The 21581-nt window shown below is 44.9% G+C and overlaps 1 protein-coding gene across 9 annotated transcripts in view; it reads left to right on the plus strand.

Moving 5' to 3' along the window:
* The window catches only part of LOC140396875 (transcription factor COE2), a 341293-nt gene that overhangs the window by 299834 nt on the left and 19878 nt on the right, over positions 1-21581 (plus strand). For 4 of the 9 annotated variants that reach the window (XM_072485679.1, XM_072485681.1, XM_072485680.1 and 1 more), the window contains 3 exons: positions 481-676; positions 13147-13329; positions 18357-18539. In XM_072485679.1, the coding sequence (XP_072341780.1) occupies positions 481-676; positions 13147-13329; positions 18357-18539 (562 nt within the window). The other 5 variants (XM_072485678.1, XM_072485682.1, XM_072485677.1 and 2 more) reach the window with 5 other exon arrangements.

The following is a 21581-nucleotide window of genomic DNA, read 5'->3' on the forward strand; positions in this document are numbered from 1 at the left end:
GAACTGGGTGGGATAACAGAGAATAAGAAAAGCCATTGGAACTGTACTACCACAAGAATCAGCATCTTTGGGATAGTGATGCTGGAAAATTAGAGTGGAGAAATCGCCTGAGGCTTCCAAAAAAGGAAGCCAGTTGAGGTGAGAGCAGAAGTAGCTCAAAGGCAATTAAATGCATTTCCAGACAACGGGTTTTTAAGGGAGATGGTCAGAAGATCAGGAGGTGAGGCTCAGAACTGTCCTTAATTGACGGTATTTTAATTCGCATTCTAGGTGAGGGACCAAGGCTCATAATGCAAGCACAGTGAAATTAAATTAGATAAACACAATGCTTGGGTTTTAAAAGCCTCATGATTTTAGGAGGAAAGGACACAGGTACCTGCATGTAAAAATAAATCCATAGTTTTTATGTCCAGGAAGGAATGAATTAAAGTAGGATATGGTGTCATGATTCAGGCTTAATGGCCTTTTCCATTTCGTAAGATTTCTTATGTTCTACAGGAAATCATCCTGAAGCGAGCAGCCGATATTGCAGAAGCTCTGTACAGTGTGCCTCGGACCCCCAGCCAGCTTCCTACTCTCTCCAACACTCCCAGCCACAGCAGCATGATGAGGATGAACACCTATGGCAGTCAGCTGGGAGTCAGCATCTCAGAGTCTGCACAGGGCAACAGCCAAGGTAAGTTGCAAACATATGAGTACAGATCAGGCATTCAATTCACTTTCATCATATTGTGCTGTAGGAACAAAGACAGAGTATTGACTCTAACTTGTATGGGCTTCATTGTACACCAGAGCAATGGTTTAGAAGGTGCTGATGATCTTTGATTGAACCATTTTCAAGGAGTTTCACTGTAACCTTTCAGAATGTTTGAATAATTGTTTCTCACTGGATCCCTTTTTTAAATCTGCTACCTTTGTCTGTAGCGGATAGAATCCTGAAAGTGGATCAAACAGGGTCTGCAAATGGAAGGGGACATGAAATGTAATTTCTTCACTGCATGTCTCTTAGATTACACTCCAAAAATCCGAGAGAATTACAGAGCCAGGGGACACTTTGGCTGAATCCATTCTTCACCTAGATAATTTCTCAGGGAACAGAGCTGGTGGGGCATTTATCTCACCAAACAGTCTCAAGCACAGGTGTCCAACCTTTTAGTCTTTTCAAACTGTTTAGCTGCTTATCATAAAGCTTTGTGGACCACTCAGAAAGCTTAATCCAGCTTCCAGTAATTTGCAAAGATCTCAAGTTGCTGATATGTTGCGGATGAGCAATAAATGCTGGCCGAGTTAGCGATGTGCATATCCCATGAATGAATTTTTTAAAAAGATGCAGGATTCATGCAAACAGAAAGGGACCAAACTATGCCAAATGAAATATAGATTGAGTGAGGAGTTGGGAATTTAGTTCAGGTGGGAATTAGAGGGGAAATCCTCCAGTTGTTGGTGAGTTTCCTTCCTCATCTCCAAGCTCGGTGAAAGCAACTTTCTATTGTCTGTGTAATTTATTACTTAAACCAATAATTAAGTGAAAAGGTTGGACAGAAATGGCAGGGCTGGTGCTGTGCTGTCACTGCAGCACATGGGATCTGTGGAATGTACTGCAATCCCGAATAACCATATCTACAGAAAGTGTCTGCAGCTTCGGCAACTTTGATCATGAGTTGCTGAGCTGAAGTCTGGGTTGCAGGCATTGCAGTGCATCAGAAAGGGGAGAGTTGCCTGACCACTTTATTCCAGGATGCAGCCACTCACATTAGATTAGGCAGAATTATAGAGTTGGTCAATGGCCAGGTACAGGAGGATGTGACTAAAAGTCAGGCAGGTAAGATGGAGGAGCTTCAGCCCCTGATTTTGTCCATCAGGTATTGGGTTTTTGTCACCTGTGTGGATGAGGAGAGGGCTGCACGGTGGATGAGCAGACTGACCACGGAACTATGGTGAAGGATGCCATTCCAGTTGAGGGAGCGAAGAAGAATGTAGTCGTGATAGGAGACAGCATTGTCAAGGGGATCAAAATTGTTCTCCGCAGTGCATGAATTTAGTAGGCTGTGTTGCTTGCCCTGTGCCAGGGTTTGGGATATCTGCTCAAGGATGGAGAGGAACTGCAGCTGAAGGGTGAGGGTCCAGTGGTCATGGTCCATGTAGATACCGATGACATAGGTCAGGCGAGGAAAGAGGTTCTATGTAGAGAGTAGGAGAAGCTAGGCAATAAAGCAGAACCTCGAAAGTAATGATCTCCAGATTCCGACCTGAGCCACATGCAAATTGGCATAGGGTAAATAAAATGAGAGAGATTAATGCGTGACTCAAAGACTGGTGTGGGATAAGTGGGTTCTGGTTCATGGGGCACTGTCACCGGCACCAGCAGTGGGGAAAGTAGGGGCTGTGCCATTGCGATGGTCTATCCCTGAACGATGCTGGGACCAGTGTTCTCGTGAGTTGCATAACTAGGGAAGTAGAGAGGGAATTAAACTAATTTGTGGGGAGCAAGGGATCAAATCTGGAAAGATATGGGGGGCGATTCTCCCAAATGGAGCCCAAATGTTCGCACCGTCGTGAACGCCGCCACATTTCACGACGGCGCGAACAGGGCCCGGGTACGACCTATTCTGTCCCCCACATGGGGCCAGCACAGCGATGGCTCCAGCCTCCTTTCCTGGTGCCAAATGGGCGCTGCACCAACCCACGCATGAGCAGTTGGGCCGCACCAACTTGCGCATGCGCGGGGGACTTCTTTAGCGCGCTGGCCCCGACTCAACATGGCGTCAGTGTTCAGGGGCCGGCCACGCAGGGAAGTAGGCCCGGGGGGGGGGGAAGAGGAGAGAGGCCGGCCCGCCAATTGGTGGGCCCCGATCGCGGGCCAGACCCCATCGGAGGCCCCCCCCCGGTGAAGGAGCCCCCCCTTCCCCCCCACCCACCCCCCACAGGTTGCCCTCCGACTGTTCGCGCAGAGTTCCCGCCGGCTGCGACCAGGGGTGAACGGCGCCGGCGGGACTCTGTCGTATCCGCGCGGCCGCTCAGCCCATCCGGGCCAGAGAATCGGCAGCCCCACCAATTCCAGCGGCCTGCGGCCGGCACCGCGCCAAACGCACCGGCGCAAATGGCGCCGATTTTCTGCACCTCGGAGAATCGCGCACCGGCATCGTGGCGTCGTGGCGCGGTTTTAGTGATTCTCCGGCGCGGCACGGGGCTCAGAGAATCGCCCCCAATGTAAATCAAAGAGTAGAGATAAGGCAAGAGAGAAAGGGGCTGGTTCAGCACAGTGGGCTAAATAGCTGGCTTGCAATGCAGAAAAATGCCAACAGCGTGGGTTCAATTCCCGTATCGGCCTCCCCGAACAGGCATCGAAATGTGGCGACTAGGGGCTTTTCACAGTAACTTCATTGAAGCCTACTTGTGACAATGAGCAATTATTATTATTATAAGTGTGGGAAAGGATAAACAAACCGTGACAGGATGGGACAGTGTGTACAAACCTAAGAGTAAATCAGCAGATTCGGCTGGAAGTTACAAATATAATAAAATGACAAAACTAAAGTATTTGCACAATAAAGAGGAATGACCTAAGTTTAAGAAACTAGGATGTAGGAAGCAGCAAAGAATGAATAAAAGATTATGGAGAGAAAAATTTGAGTCTGAGAGACAGCTGGCTAGAAATATACAGACAGATAATAAGAGTTTCTATAGATATTGATAAAAGGAAAGTGTTAACTAAGTGACCGTCAGTCCTACAAAAAGTGAAACTGGGGAATTAATAATAGAAAATAAGGAGATAGCAGATTAATTGAACAGGTAATATGCACTATAGAGAATACAAGCAACATCCCAGAAACAGCTAAAAATTAAGGGAAGGAGGAACTCAAGAAAATTAGAACCACCAGGAAAATGGCATTGCGGGCTGACAAGTTCCGGGTGCCAAGACTTCATCCTTAGTTCTTAAAAGAAATGGCGAGTGAGACAGTTGATGCATTGGTTTTAAGTTTCCAAAATTCCCTATATTTGGGAAAGGCCCCATTAGATTGGCAAATAGTGAACATAAGTAAGTCCTTTACCCGAAAAGGGAGGGAGGCAGAAATCAGGAAACTACAGGCCAGCTCGCTTAACGTATAAAAGCAAATTACTGCGGATGCTGGAATCCGTAACAAAAGAGAAAATTCTGGAAAATCTCTGCAGGTCTGGCAGCATCTGTAGGGAGAGGAAAGAACGAACGTTTCGAGTCCGATGACTCTTTGTCAAAGCTGAGAGAAAAAGCTTTGACAAAGAGTCATCGGACTCGAAACGTTAGCTTTTTTCGCTCCTACAGATGCTATCAGACCTGCTGAGATTTTCCAGCATTTTCTCTTTCGCTCAACATATGTCCTGGGAAAATGTTGGAGGCTTTGAGTGAAGACATTATCTTTTTTTAAAAGAATATTTTATTGAAAATTTTTGGCCAACCATCACAGTACATTGTGTATCCTTTACACAGTAATATCACAATATAAATAACAATGGCCAGTTTTATAAACAAGAAATAAATAATATATAAACAAAAACAAAACTAAATGGCAACTGCCTTGTCCCAGATAAATATTCTCCAAAAATGTTTCAACAGTCTAATATACAATTATCTATAACAACAACCTATACATATTATACTTATATATTAACATCCCTGAGAATCCCTCTGGTTCCCCCCCCCCCCCTCCCCCACCTCCCACACCCTTCCACCCCCCCCCCCCCCCCCCCCATCCCACCCCCCGGGTTGCTGCTGCTGTCTTCTTCTTTTCCATTCCCTCTATCTTTCTGTGAGGTATTCGACGAACGGTTGCCACCGCCTGGTGAACCCTTGAGCCGATCCCCTTAGGACGAACTTAATCCGTTCCAGCTTTATAAACCCTGCCATGTCATTTATCCAGGTCTCCACACCCGGGGGCTTGGCTTCCTTCCACATCAACAGTATCCTGCGCTGGGCTACTAGGGACGCAAAGGCCAAAACATCAGCCTCTTTCGCCTCCTGCACTCCCGGCTCTTCTGCAACCCCGAAATAGCCAACCCCCAGCTTGGTTCGACCTGGACCCCCACCACCTTCGAAAGCACCTTTGTCACCCCCACCCAAAACCCCTGTAGTGCCGGACATGACCAGAACATGTGGGTGTGATTTGCTGGGCTTCTCGAGCATCTCGCACACCTATCCTCTACTCCAAAAAATGTACTGAGCCGTGCTCCAGTCATATGCGCCCTGTGTAACACCTTAAATTGTATCAGGCTTAGCCTGGCACACGAGGACGATGAGTTTACCCTACTTAGGGCATCAGCCCACAGCCCCTCCTCAATCTCCGCCCCCAGCTCTTCTTCCCATTTCCCTTTCAGCTCATCTACCATAATCTCCCCCTCGTCTCTCATCTCCCTATATATGTCTGACACCTTACCGTCCTCCACCCATGTCTTTGAGATCACTCTGTCCTGCACCTCCTGCGTCGGGAGCTGCGGGAATTCCCTCACCTGTTGCCTCGCAAAAGCCCTCAGTTGCATATACCGGAATGCATTCCCTTGGGGCAACCCATATTTTTCGGCCAGCGCTCCCAGACTTGCAAACGTCCCATCTACAAACAGATCTCTCAATTGTGTTACTCCTGCTCTTTGCCATGTTCCAAATCCCCCATCCATTCTCCCCGGAGCAAACCTATGGTTATTTCTTATCGGGGACCACACCGAGGCTCCAGTCTTTCCCCCATGCCGTCTCCATTGCCCCCAAATTTTCAGAGTAGCCACCACCACCGGGCTTGTGGTGTATTTCTTCGGTGAGAACGGCAACGGCGCCGTCACCATGGCTTGTAGGCAAGTCCCCCTACAGGACGCCTTCTCCAATCTCTTCCACGCCGCTCCCTCCTCTTCTCCCATCCACTTACATACCATTGAGATGTTGGCGGCCCAGTAGTAATCACTCAGGCTCGGTAGCGCCAGCCCCCCCTATCCCTACTACGCGGCAAAAATCCCTTCCTCACTCTCGGGGTCTTCCCGGCCCACACAAAACTCATGATACTCTTCTCAATCCTTTTGAAAAAAGCCTTCGTGATCACCACCGGGAAGCACTGAAACACAAAGAGGAATCTCGGGAGGACCACCATTTTAACCACTTGTACCCTCCCTGCCAGTGACAGGGATACCATGTCCCATCTCTTGAAGTCCTCCTCCATCTGTTCCACCAACCACGTTAAGTTTAACCTATGCAATGTACCCCAATTCTTGGCTATCTGGATCCCCAAGTAGCGAAAGTCCCTTGTTACCTTCCTCAGCGGTAAGTCCTCTATTTCTCTGCTCTGCTCCCCTGGATGCACCACAAACAGCTCACTTTTCCCCATGTTCAGCTTATATCCTGAAAATTCTCCAAACTCCCCAAGTATCCGCATTATCTCTGGCATCCCCTCCGCCGGGTCCGCCACATACACCAATAAATCGTCCGCGTAAAGAGATACCCGGTGTTCCTCTCCTCCCCTGAGTACTCCCCTCCACTTCCTGGAACCCCTCAATGCTATTGCCAGGGGCTCAATCGCCAGTGCAAACAATAATGGGGACAGAGGACATCCCTGCCTCGTCCCTCTATGGAGCCGAAAATACGCAGATCCCCGTCCATTCGTGACCACGCTCGCCATCGGGGCCCTATACAGCAGCTGTACCCATCTAATATACTCATCTCCAAAGCCAAATCTCCTCAACACCTCCCACAAATAATCCCACTCCACTCTATCAAATGCTTTCTCGGCATCCATCGCCACCACTATCTCCGCTTCCCCCTCTGGTGGGGGCATCATCATTACCCCTAGCAGCCTCCGTATATTCGTATTCAGCTGTCTCCCCTTTACAAACACAGTTTGGTCCTCATGGACTACCCCCGGGACACAATCCTCTATCCTCATTGCCATTACCTTGGCCAGAATCTTGGCGTCTACATTTAGGAGGGAAATAGGTCTATAGGACCCGCACTGCAGCGGGTCTTTTTCCTTCTTTAGGCGAAGCGATATCGTTGCCTCCGACATAGTCGGGGGCAGCTGTCCCCTTTCCTTCGCCTCATTAAAGGTTCTCATCAGTATCGGGGCAAGCAAGTCCACATATTTCACATAAAATTCGACTGGAAATCCATCCGGTCCCGGAGCCTTCCCCGCCTGCATACTCCTAATTCCTTTCACTACTTCCTCTATCTCGATCTGTGCCCCCAGTCCCACCCTCTCCTGCTCCTCCACCTTAGGAAATTCCAGCCGATCCAGGAAGCACATCATTCTCTCCTTCCCATCCGGGGGCCGAGCTTCGTATAATCTTTTATAGAATGCCTTGAACACTCCATTCACTCTCTCCGCTCCCCGCTCTATCTCTCCTTCCTCATCCCTCACTCCCCCTATTTCCCTCGCTGCTCCCCTTTTCCTCAATTGATGGGCCAGCAACCTGCTCGCCTTCTCCCCATACTCATACTGTACACCCTGTGCCTTCCTCCACTGTGCTTCTGCAATACCCGTTGTCAGCAAGTCAAATTCTACGTGTAACCTTTGCCTTTCCCTGTACAGTCCCTCCTCCGGTGCCTCCGCATATTGCCTGTCCACCCTCAGAAGTTCTTGCAGCAACCGCTCCCATTCCCTACTCTCCTGCTTTCCTTTATGTGCCCTTATTGATATCAGCTCCCCTCTAACCACTGCCTTCAGCGCCTCCCAGACCACTCCCACCTGGACCTCCCCGTTATCATTGAGTTCCAAGTATTTTTCAATGCACCCCCTCACCCTTAGACACACCCCTTCATCTGCCATTAGTCCCATGTCCATTCTCCAGGGTGGACGCCCTTCTGTTTCCTCCCCTATCTCCAAGTCTACCCAATGTGGAGCGTGATCCGAAATGGCTATAGCCATATACTCCGTCCCCCTCACCTTCGGGATCAACGCCCTTCCCAAGACAAAAAAGTCTTCGCGAATAAACTTTGTGGACAGGGGGGAAAAACGAAAACTCCTTACTCCTAGGTCTGCTAAATCTCCACGGGTCTACTCCTCCCATCTGCTCCATAAAATCTTTAAGCACCTTGGCTACAGCCGGCCTCCTTCCAGTCCTGGATCTCGACCTGTCCAGCCCTGGCTCCAGCACCGTATTAAAATCTCCCCCCATTACCAACTTTCCCACCTCTAGGTCCGGGATGCGTCCTAGCATACGCCTCATAAAATTGGCATCATCCCAGTTCGAGGCATATACGTTTACCAAGACCACCGCCTCCCCCTGTAATTTGCCACTCACCATCACGTATCTGCCCCCGCTATCCGCCACTATGGTCTTTGCCTCAAACATAACCCGCTTCCCCACTAGTATTGCCACCCCCCTGTTTTTCGCATCTAGCCCCGAATGAAACACCTGCCCCACCCATCCTTTGCGTAGTCTAACCTGGTCTATAAGTTTCAAGTGCGTCTCTTGTAACATAAGGTGTGCGAGTACTCGTGCCCTCTTTATCGGCCCGTTCAGCCCTCTCACATTCCACGTGATCAACCGGGTTGGGGGGCTTTTTACACCCCCCCCTTGTCGATTAGCCATCCCCTTTTTCCAGCTCCTCACCCGGTTCCCACGCAGCTGTGTCCCCCCCAGGCGGAGCCCCCCCGCCCACCCCACCCCATTCCGGCTCCCCCCCTCTCCCCAGCAGCAGCAACCCAGTAACTCCCCCCTCCCACCACCCCCGCTAGATCCCCCACTAGCGTAGTTACACGCCCCATGTTGCTCCCAGAAGTCAGCAAACTCTGGCCGACCTCGGCTTCCCCCCGTGACCTCGGCTCGCACCGTGCGACGCCCCCTCCTTCCTGCTTCCCTATTCCCGCCATCTCCTCCACTGCCCTTCCTCCCTCCACCACCACCTGTGGAAGAGAGAAAAGTTACCGCATCGCAGGATTAATAACATAAGACTCATCTTTCCCCCCTTTTTCCCCCCTCTTCGCCCCCCCATACTCGCCCCACCACTTTGTTTCAAACGTTCTTTTTTAGTAACCCGCTTATTCCAGTTTTTCTTCCACAATAAAAGTCCACGCCTCATCCGCCGTCTCAAAGTAGTGGTGCCTCCCTTGATATGTGGCCCAAAGTCTTGCCGGTTGTAGCATTCCAAATTTTATCTTCTTTTTGTGAAGCACCGCCTTGGCCCGATTAAAGCTCGCCCTCCTTCTCGCCACCTCCGCACTACAGTCTTGATATACGCGGATCACCGCGTTCTCCCACCTACTGCTCCGAGTTTTCTTTGCCCATCTAAGGACCATCTCTTTGTCCTTAAAACGGAGGAATCTCACCACTATGGCTCTCTGAATTTCTCCTGCTCTCGGTCCTCGCGCCATCACTCGGTATGCTCCCTCCACCTCCAGCGGACCCGCCGGGGCCTCCGCTCCCATTAACGAGTGCAGCATCGTGCTCACATATGCCCCGCCGTCCACTCCCTCCGCACCTTCAGGAAGACCAAGAATCCTTAGGTTGTTCCTCCTCGCGTTGTTCTCCAGCGCCTCCAGCCTTTCCACACATCGTTTATGGTGTGCCTCGTGCATCTCCGTTTTCACCACCAGGCCCTGTATGTCGTCCTCATTCTCGGCAGCCTTTGCTTTCACGACCCGAAGCTCCCGCTCCTGGGTCTTTTGCTCCTCCTTTAGCCCTTCGATCGCCTGTAATATCGGGGCCAACAGCTCCTTCTTCATCTCCTTTTTAAGCTCTTCCACGCAGCGTTTCAAAAACTCATGTTGTTCAGGGCCCCATATTAAACTGCCACCTTCCGACGCCATCTTGGTTTTTGCTTGCCTTCCTTGCCGCTGCTCTAAAGGATCCACCGCAATCCGGCCACTTTCCTCTCCTTTTTCCATCCATATCCAGGGGGGATTCCCTTCTGGTTTACCGCACAGTGCTTTTAGCCGTTAAAATTGCTGTTGGGGCTCTTATTAAGAGCCCAAAAGTCCGTTCCACCGGGAGCTGCCGAAACGTGCAACTTAGCTGGTCATCGCTGCACCCGGAAGTCAAGTAAAGACATTATCGCAGGCCACTTAGATAAATTCAAGGTAATCAGGCAGAGTAAACATGATTCATTGAAGTTCTTTGAAGAAGCAACATATAAAGGGGTAGATTTAATGTATTTAGATTTCCAGAGGGAATTCGATAAGGTGCCACATCAAAGATTATTGCAGAAAATAAAAACTCATTGTGTAGGGGGTAATATATGGCGTGGATAGAAGATTGGTAGCTAACAGCAGAGAGTAAGCATAAATGGGTTATTTTCTGATTGGCAAGCTGTAATGAGTGGTGTGCCACAAGCATCAATTATGGGGCCGCAAACTTTTACAATTTATATCAATGAATTAGATGAAGGGACCAAAGCTGGTAAACTTGCTGATGACACAAAAATAGGTCAGAACGTAAGTTGTGAAGAGGATGTAAGGAGGCTACAAAGAGATGTAAATAGGTTAAATGAGTGGGCAAAGATCTGGCAAATGGGGTATAATTGTGGAAACATGTGAAATTGTCCATTTTGGCAAGAAGAATAAACAGGAAGCTTATTATCGAAATGGTGAGAGATTGTAGAGCTCTGAGATTCAGAGGGATCTGGGTGTCCTAAAGCATTAATCGCAAAAGGTTAGTATATACATACGTATGAATCTATATCAATGATTTTGATGCGGGGACCAAATGTAATATTTCCAAGTTTGCAGATGATGCAAAGTTAGATGAGAATATGCGTTGTGAGGAAGATGTAAAGCATTTACAGGAGGATTTTGACAGACTTAGTGAGTGGGCAAGAACTTTGCAGCTGGAATATAATGGGGAAAAATATGAGATCATCCATTTTGGTAGAAGGAACAAATGTGCAGAGTATTTTCGAAATGGTAAGAAAATACAAAGTGTACCAGGGGTCTTGGGTCCCCTTACCTCAGAAAGGATATTATTGCCAAGAGGGATTGCAACAAAGCTTCACCAGACTTGTTCCATGAATTAATTAGTAAAGGTAAGGGGCTGGCTATTTAGCACTGAATTAAAGCAAAATTTCTTCACTCAATGTTGTGAAGCTTTGGAATTTTAGAAAAAAATTGAAGGTAATCAAGTGACATGGGTATGAGGCAGGAAAATGGAGTTAAGTAATAGATCAGCAGTGATCTTATTTAATCATGGCTCAGGGGAGCGCAATGGCCTTCTCTTTCTCCTGTTTCTTCTGCTGCTTTTGAGTAATCTAAGCACACGCCAAAAATCTTTGTGAATGTTTGAAACCAGGAACCTTTAGATGACAGCATTTAACAATCGTTCTTCATTCAGAATCAGCTTGGGGAACATGAAAGGAACTATAAAATGAGCAGCAGCATCATTGCTGAGGACTTCATTGGCAAAGTTCCTCACCCAAATTCTATTGTCACAGGAAATCATCATTTGATATTATTTCATTGCAGTGTATAGAGTGGGTGCAAGGAGTTGTAAAATCATTAGACAATGGCAGTGTTGTGTAAGGAATGAGTTTAACACACACACGAGCTAATATACTCTTTTCTGGTTGCTTGTTAACTGTGCAAACACTTATGAAAAAATGTTGGCTCTCACTGACTCCTTTGTAACTTAGTCTTTGTTATTATTACCCCCACAGACAGGTCGTAATAAGACTCTGCAGACCTGTCACTCAATCTATTTGTTTATGCAAAGACCGGTTGCGGTACACTCCGTTGGTACCAAGCAATGGTAGATCAGATAGAGATAAAGAGAGAGTTACTGTTGGTGCTGATGACTTCACATCTGTTTTGTCTTGTTATTCAGCCAAGTCCCTGTGGTTAAACACGTGCTGATTGCATTCCAGATTTGACAGGCCCTTCAGGCAGATGTAAATGGAAAACCCCTAGCTGTTTCTAAACATCCTAACCTGGAGTGACTGGAATGGACATAAATGGCCCCCATCAATTTTTTCTCTCTCCTGCGCTCCACAATCTACTTCATAAATCATTCAGTATTATTTCAGCCTTCTGCACGTCAAATGAGAATAAAGTTGGGGAAAGAGCAGAGGAGATGGATGTCTCGTATAGGAACAGAAATAGACTACTTAACCTTTCCAGTCTGTTCCACCATTGGTTGATCTGTGACCCATCTCCTTGTACCCGCCTTTGACTCATATCCCTTGGTTGACAAAGATGTGCGGATCTCAGATTTGAAACTAACACGTGATCAGTTATTGTTTGCAGAAGAGGGTTCCACATTTCTAACATCAAATACTTACGAATTTCTGATTCGTCTAATGGCTCTAATTTTAGACTGTGCCCCTTAGTCCTAGATTCTCCAACAGCAGACATAGTTTCACTTGGACTGTTACTGTCAATCTGTGATCTTTAATGACATGTGCACGTGCAACAGGGTGTCAGGATCAAGTATTAGGACAGGAAATGCAATGGAAGCCTCATTCCTTCAGAATAAACAAGGATTTCCCTTTCTTCTAATGATTCTAATGTCCATAAGTGGTCAGGTCCCTTTCATTCTCAATATTATTCACTTCGCATTAAGTGATTGCACTCCTACATTCAGTCATAATTCTTCCAATTTTCCTCAGTTTATTGCAACACAATAGAAATCTCCTGTTGTCTTTCCTCCAATCCCACTGTCTCATACTAGGTCCCATACAAGAGGTCGGCGTCAAAACAGTGAGCATTGCAGGTTACTCATCTTTGGAAGGCATTACAGCCAATCCCGATTACGTTCTATTCGATTTACATATATACATACATTCCAGCAGGGTTCACAGAGCAGTGATCAGGAGACTCATATCTGCAGGAATGACCCTTCCATCGCCCAGAAGAGCAGAGATTGCAGTAGCCCTGGTGCACCGAAGGAGACCAGGGCATTTAAGACCTTCTTTGGAAGTATGGTCACTTATACTGAATTCAGTACGTTAACCAATTCAGCCACTGAGGCACTGATGTCCCTCACCTCATTGCATCAATTGACAAGCAAACAGTTCAAAAACCAATCATTCTATGGTCACTGCTATTAGGTGAAATGTTGCAGTGTGGGGGAATCTATAATCATAGAGCTGGGAACAGATATTTGTTTGAAAGACAATAAAGTTAATTGTGATATTAAATTAAATGCTACTTCAAATAACATGATATTGGTACTCTAACCCCACCTTTCCTCTGTTTCTGTGGACAGGTTATATCCACAACAGCAGCAGCATTTCTCCACGTGGGTATGCACCCACCCATTCACCACAACAGTCAAACTACACAGTGGGTGGTAACATCAATGGCTATAGCAACGTGCCAATGTCAAACCTCGGAGTGCCCAGTTCTCCTGGATTCCTAAACAGCTCTCCTGCCAGCTCACCCTATGGCAGTAAGTGTCAATTTTGCCTGGTGTAATCATAACAAGGGACTATATCTGGAAAGAATGAGTGTCTCCGCTCTCATTAGCTTACTGTTTCACTTGTTTGTTTATCTTGGGTTGGAGAGGGCTTTTTGAAGCTGGGCTCAACAATTTTGATACATGTGTGATATGTTGGGCTTTTGGTGTCTTGTCTTTTCTTGTCAATTGGGTTGCTATTGGACGGTCCAATTCCTGAATGGTTTAAGTTAGCTTTCAAAACTGGCCAAGTGGTGAGGCTGCTGTGGGCAGACCTCGTAACCCTACACTGAGGAGTGGGAAAAGGTGATGTTAGGCAAGGATCAAATCAGGCTCATTTATGATGACTCTAAAATGCCTGTTGCACATTCATCCTTATGTAGACACATGAAGAACAATCAAGCAGGCTTAGTATTGGAGGACTGCAGGCTTTCATAGCACAGTACCCTAATGTGCAAAGCCTGCAGAAGAGGGAGGAAAAGTATTCCCACAACAGGGCTCTTTTAATAACTACTTCAGGAATCCAATATTAGACTTCAAGTAGTGTATCGTAATTTTGTCTGGTCGTGTACATTGGGTGACAGTGTGTCCATTTTACCTCTTCCCCAGTTCTTATTTCAATTGGCTTGATTGCAAAGGGGTTGCTGATTTGCTGTTGCCTGTTTAACACTACAGCACAAAATTAATATGTGCCCCAAAGAGACTAATAGAGAAAATGATTAGCTGTTCCACAACAGCCTTGACAAGATTTTAAATGTGACAATGTGTTTCTATTTGCTTGGCAAAACTTCAGTATTATTTTTAATTGAGAAACTTAGATGAAGGGCCATGCTACAAAGCAGGACACCACCAGGGTTGGGAAAATAGAAGACCAGGGGCGTCATTCTCCACCGGCGGGAGTCTCCGTTTTGCCGGCGCCCGGGGGTTTCCCGACGGCGTGGGGCTGCCCCACAATGGGAAACCCCATTGACCGGCCGGTGTAACGGAGACTCCCGCCGGCCGGTCGGGGCAGAAATGTGGCGGGGCGGGTAGGAGAATTTCGCCCCAGATGAGATAAGTTAAGAAATAGTCACATCAAGCTTGGGTGTTAAAAAACCTGCAGATTAAAGAAGGAAGGAAAGGAAGAAAGAAGGAGGGAGGTAAGGTGTTCCAAAGTTTTCTGGTCCTGGGGAAGTTAGAGGAGACAATGTGATGAATCTTTATTTCAAACAGTGAAGATGCAGGGCACAGGAAAACATCACAGGATGCTACCAGTCTTCTAATTTGTTTCGAATTTACAAACAATTTGGCCGGTATGGGAGCAACTGGTCCATTTTGTCATGCCTCCTTGGACTATCAAGTCTCCACCAGATACTTGGGTCACACATCAATTGGGAGAATTATGTCACTGCATTTAATGCAGTATTCAGAGAACCCACTTACTCAATTTTCTTCCCTTCTTTCCCAACAACCTGTACAGGCTGGAATACAGCTCCACAGGAGCAAGCTGCCCTCCAGTACCCTTACCCAGGTGATTATTCTACAAATGCAAGCCTAGACTGTGAGCCTTGGCAACATATTCACCCTGGTAGGCATGACAGCCAGCTCAAACATGTCCTCAGTATCATTCTAAAATTAGATTAAAATGTTTGATACAATGATACTTACGACTGGTTACAATATAACACAGTCTTGCATTTCACTTTGCTGACTCCCTTGGTTCTCCAATGTGTCTCTGATTGTTTCTTGCATTAAGATTAGTAGTAGATGGTGGTGCTATCTGTGCTCCATGTTTTCATTGAGTGTGGTACTTCTAAACTTTTCTGATCAAACACTGTATACTTACACAATAATACAATCGAATGTTCCTGTAAGTGTGTATATTACAAAGTAACACACTGTATGTTCCTGGAGTATAACACGCCTATATGTATTATATAAAAGAACACTGTGTGTTACTGGGTATAACACATATGTACATTTGATATGACACACTGTGAGTTACTACATATTATGTTTCTGTGTCTGCATAATATATTAAAAGTCCTACATCTGCATGAATTCCCTGTCTGCAAAAAAGTCTCCTGTTATATGGATAATTTATAAATTCCTGTGTCCAGATTTATAATGGAAATTGCTATGTAAACTTGTCATGCTGAGATGGCCCTACAGCTGCCCATGCCTGTGCAAGAATCAGCTCTAGTGTTCCCCAAATTGTCATTTTTAACAATGTATAATTAGATAGAATCAAACTATTATATAAAATGAAGGATAGAATGTGTGACTTTAAAATGTCGACTGATTTATGTTTATAGACAAAATTATTCAATTACTCCCCCACTCTCTAATCCTGCTTCACTGGTCCTGCAGGAGGGTGTCAAAGACAATACATTTCTGTGTTTGTGATAGCTTGAAGATGTTGGGCACCACAGCACCAAGTTATGTGCAAGTGACGCATATTTCAGCAAACAGCTGTGTATGTTTTTTGAATTGTTCAGAATTCTTCATCCTTCAGATTAAAGTTTTAAAAATGGAAAGAGAAAAGAGTGGATAAGGAAGAACAGATGGGGGAAAAAAGCATTGACATCAGTTCACATTATTTTAGTTTGATCTAAGGTTTTCCTCTGGTCTTTGCAGTTTTCTAGTTTGAGACTAATATTCCAGTAATATGGTCTGATGTCAATGCTCCTGATGCTTGAGTATATATTTTTTACAGTAACTTAATGTTTTCTATGAGTGTCAGAGTGTTCGTGAGAAACTTCTGCCTGCAGCCCAAATTTTATATTGCTTTCCCATTTACCTTCTTGTCTGCAACATTGAGTTTTAAGCTGAGCAATGCATTTATCAATGATAGCAACAGAGTGCGCTACTGAGAATTTAAAACAGTGATGTGGATTAAATTTCCTAAATTGATTACAGATAAAAATAACTTGTGGCTTCCTGACTCTTTGAAAGTGATGTTCACGGAGAGTTTGTAAAGGATGAGCTTTTGAAAAGATCACTGCACACCACAGATCAATGAACAGAATTGAGATTTTCAGTCATGTCCCTGATGTTGCCTGATACCAAAAAGTTAATCATGGCTGAAGGTAGTGAGCTCTACCTACCACACAACCACAGGAGATGCTCGAGTAGCATCAATGCATCATTTTCTCTTTCTTCTCAAGCCTCTTCTCTGAATTTCTCTTTCTGCCTTGTTCTTCATTACCCTTTGGCTCTTTGTACGAAACCTGGCATTAAGATTTTCACGTGTTGGAAAGCCAACAAAACCAAGGGAAATATTTTCAGTTAGGGAGGGAACAGTAGCAACATGGCTATCTTAATCCAAATGCCTGGGATAATAATCCAGAGACATGAATTCAAACTAAACATGGCAGCTGGAAAACTTAAACTCAGTCCATGAATAAAACCTGGAATAAAAAGCTTGTACCAGTAATGGCAATATGTAGCTACTGAATTCTTGTAACAACCCATCTGGTTCGCTCATGTTCTTTAAGGAAAGAAATCTGTTGTCCTTCCCTAGTTTGGCCTGTATGTGTGATTCCAGACCTAGAGACATTTGATTGACTCTCAATAACCTTGTGAAATGGCCTTGTAAGTTAAAGGTAACTAGGAATGGACAATAAATGTTGACTTTGTAAATAACACCAAAAGCCTGTGAGTAAACAAAAAAAAAAAACTGCTAGCCCAGACTACATAAGAGTTGTGAAGAACATAGTTTGAAAGAAAGCTTTAATGCTGGGGTTCTACACTTCCATGTTGTTTTCCAAAAATCTCCATCAAGAGAAATTCTAGAAATACAATAACCAGGAACCAATCTCAGTCACTGGGTGCAGGGGGGAATGGCTGAACGGGATTTGGTATGAATTTGGATACGGGTGTCAGAATTTGGATCAGTTCGAGTTAATAGGAGGTGAAAATCAGAGGTCAAGTGGAGAGCATTGGAATGGTCGAGTCTGGAGGTAACTAAAGCACAGGACGGCATCATGTGGGGTGAGCCAAGGTGGAGATAAGACTTATGTAGGTGGAAGTAGGCTTGGAAAAGGTAATGGGGAACAGCACATGCATGAAAAGTTTATGATCCCAAAGCAGGGAATCAGCCAAGTGTGGAACTTTTGACAAATTTGATGCTTTGTTTCTGGGCAGTTAGTTATACCCCTTCTCTTTATGCATTAATATTACGAGATGTATGTATGGTTACTTTGTTTCTTGTGATCTGCATAAGCTCCCTCCCTGGATAAATGGACTACAGATCAAGATATCCTGAGAATGAGATCATCCTAACCGTAGACTGTGTTGGGTTGGCTGCTTAAATTAGAGATGAAGCTTAGTGTTGAAAATAATCTTAGTAGCTTTGAAAATAAGATACCAACAGTGAGAATAGTAATAAAAAACCTCCACCCAGTACTGCAGTGCTAATTAAAAAGCGGAAACACAATTAAAATATCGACAGCAGCTCAAGTGTCATGCTTTTAGTTTCCAATGCATAAATTCACAAAAAGGTAGAAAATCACCCGAACTGCTACCCAGTTGCTCCCTTTAGGGAAAGAGTGGACAGGATTGAGTTCTCCCCTACGTTCCAGAGCTTGGAAGCACTCACCATCCAGGCTCACACATAAAGATTGAGGTACTAGCACCTGGACAACGCAGCCAACAAGAGTCAGTGCCTTCATGAAAGAAGAGGGTGAAAAGAGAAATCAGCAGGCAAAGTACTGCAGCTGCTGGAAATCTAAACTTAAAGCAGAAAATGCTGGCAATAGCGTGTCAAGCAGCATCTGAGGAGAGAAAACAGAATTCATGCTTCAGATCAATGAAAGCAAAAAAAAAGTTTTAACATTTTCAACACATGCTTTGAGGTGGTCACCGTGTATTTTCAAATTGTTAAAGTGTTTTCCAAATGCTGTCTTGCGGCGATAGTGCTCCTTTAAATTATAACCTCGCCTCACTTCACACATCTGATACTCCACTTCCACAGGAGATGGGTCCTTTATGTCTAAGACAGAGTTGTTCTTTTCTTCCCCCTTTTTTTTGATTTCTTACAGTTATGCCTTCCAGTCCGACTGTTGCCTCTGCAGTCCCTCTGTCCTCCAGCACATCTGCCATACTTCCCTTCTCATCTTCTGTCTTCCCCGCAGTGAAACAGAAGAGCGCCTTTGCACCGGTGATCCGACCCCAAGACTCCCCCTCCCCGGCCTGCTCCAATGGGAATGGAAATGGATTCCGAGGTGAGGAGACGGCTTTTTGCCTGAATTGAATTTGTACATTAAAAGAAAGTGTGCATCATATGCCGATCAGGGAGGGAGGAAGTTCAATTGGTCTTCAATGATAGGTAGAATATGGGGGCGAGCAAAATGTCAGTCAGTTTCATAGGCCACCCAGTTTTCTATCACATTTTGTTTCTGGAAAAGAAACTAGTGTGTAAAACAGGCTGCCAAGTCACTACCGCTGTCATCAAAGACATATTTAACTACCTCCCCCACCCATACCCCAGTCACCCAATCTTAAAGGTACCATTGCTCTTGAGTTGCTAGCAAGGGGTGAAAAGTGCAAAGGAAAGATTGAAGGAAAAGGAAGCTCCTGAAGGGAATACATTACATTCACGTGGTTCTCCTTCCTGTGCTCAAAAGTGTACATTAAAAATAAATGTGCTGGTGAGATGGAGACCTCCACCCCCAAAGTTTCTCAGCCATTCAAGATGTAATTGAAGGCAATATATTCAGTCCCATTTTGTTGAATGCAGTGGGGGGCTGGGGTAGGTGAGTTGCAATTTCAACTGACCCAAGTTGGAGCTGCCTAACTCTCGGAAATCCCTCCTCTGGCTGAGGAGGAAAAACACAGTCACACTACAATGTTGACATTTACTATGTTGTATTGATGGAGAGTCTTTCACAATTGGGATAAAGCAAATCAAGAAATCATTGTCAGCCAAGCTTTTTGCTGTTGGCCTCTTCTGTGGTTTCATCTGGAAAAGTGGATGCTATTTTAAGGACAGTATTGGTCTCAATTCTGATGTCATCGGCCAAGTAAAATCTAAAAGGTTTACACATTGCAAAGAACTGTTTGGGTAAAATATTTGCTCCAGTGGAATATTCATTCTCCATTACGCGTGAAGTTTAGTAGTACACTTCCTTCTGAGTTCAAAAATACAATAGTCAGTTTGAACCCCACCTTGGGACTTGAGCACATAATCTAGGTTGTCACTCCAGTATTGAACTGAGGGCTCTTGCACTCACTGTAAAAGCAATGATGTCATGGAAAATTTGAACAGGCAATGTTCAGAGCTCAGATGGAGTGCAGTTTTGGGCAACTACCACAGAAAAGACATTAAAGTCACAATGAGTGTACAGCACAAATTCTCCAGAACAATGTCAGGGATGCAAAAAAGCTATCAGTATGACAAGGTGCTTGTGGTAATGGGAGTATTTTCAATGGAGCAGCAAAGAGTTTATTAAATAGGGGGATGACATCTTTTGGTTTGGATGTCAGTGTTGGAGGGCATCAATTTAAAATAGTCTCAGTGTGAGAAGAGGAAAGGAAGAATTTCTTTGCACAAGTAGAATCATGTATCATATGCAACATAGAAACAGGTAATTCGACTACTGTTCTACAGACTATTCAAGCCTCAATTGGTCCTACTTGTGCTCCTGTTTCTTCTGTTCTTATCCCTTAACCAAACCAGCATCTCCAAAAACAGAGAAACTGGTCATGTATCTTATTGTTGTTTGTTGAATTTGCTGCACACAAATTGTTCGCTGTGTTTATCTACAAAACAACAGTAAGTGCACTTCAAAATAATTTGCGAAGTGTTTTGAAATGTTGAGGACAAGAAAGACTACATAATTATGAGTTATTTCTTTGATACGCCAACTAAATGATTTGTATCGCGTTAGCTCTTTGCTTTTGTGATTTGTATCAGTTTTCAGATTGGTCAAATCTAGCCCAATGAATCTTTAGATATTTAAAGTGAAACTATGCTGTATTAATAATTTTGCGAACTGTTGATGAAAAAAAATAAAATTGCTTGTTAAAAATAAACTGAAGTAATAATGGAAGATTTTTTGAAAATCTAATACCTAGCTCTTTCTCATAATCCCTCAGGAGTCAGCCTGCTATGTGTCCAGATTTTGGTGTCATAATACACATAGAGAAAAATAAATAAAGAAGTAATGTTTTCTGTTGCCAGTGCTGTAATTTGAAGTGTTGCTCTGAGACTTCCTGCCCGGACTATAGTCATCAGGGAATGCCAAGTGGAAGAGGAGAATAGATGGTTTGCAGAATGGAGAAATGCAGAATTTCTATGAAACTCACCTGAGAAATTAAAAATAATATAGTTTGAAACATTTTTTGTAAAAGGAAAAAAAAGCAAGGTCAAAGTCAAGGAAAATGCATCTGAATTGGGCATCGCTATTTCGGCACAATTACTTTGTCTTGATGTATACAACCTCTGATCCTGACAGACTGCTACAGTTGTCTGATGTCAGAATTTTTGTCTGCAATCATTGTAATAAAGGGGAAAAGAAGAGAGTGATTTTATCTGCTTATTGCACACACTGCAAAGCAGGATAGTATGTAAAAGCTATTTGGAGACCAGAAATCTCCTATTCATGACCTGCCAGAGACCCAGACAACTTTTTCAAGCACACCTGATAGGGACAGCCAGCTGGCAAAACTGGCAGGGGCCTTATGCTAACAACAGTAGTATCCTAACATAATTTTTAGAGATCAATCAATGCAGAGTGATTTAACCAGTTATTTCCAGCGACTGCAGAAACAGTTTTCTAAATGAACCAGGAGTCTGGAGAAGCTTGAATCTGTGGAGGAACCAACACGTTTCCTCACGACTTCCTCAATAAGCACAGTGCCGGCTTATCAAAATATTGTGCAGATGAGGCCTCATCCAAATCCCAAGGCTGTCACATGTATAGCAGTCAAATGTCACCAGGGGAGCTAAAATCAAGGTGTTACAGATAAGATGATGTGACACTTTAAGTTTTAAAAGACGAGAGTGTAAAAGGTCAGAAAAAACTCTAGTTCAGGAAAAGAATAAGTTGAGAGATATGATGAAACTTGCAGTTGGAGGCAAAGTCATGAATTATATATGGAACTTAAGACGAACAGGAAACTAACCATAATTGATCAAGGAATTAGAAAATTCCTCGACGGAATCTCTCTCCAGCAGCGGGAATAGTCACGGCTATTTCCAGATGCTGACTCGTTCCCAGGAAAAACAATTGCTCATTGTGATTTTCACAATCAGGGGGGTGCTC

The sequence above is a fragment of the Scyliorhinus torazame genome, chromosome 20 (assembly GCF_047496885.1).
Source record: "Scyliorhinus torazame isolate Kashiwa2021f chromosome 20, sScyTor2.1, whole genome shotgun sequence".
NCBI classification, from domain to species: domain Eukaryota; kingdom Metazoa; phylum Chordata; class Chondrichthyes; order Carcharhiniformes; family Scyliorhinidae; genus Scyliorhinus; species Scyliorhinus torazame.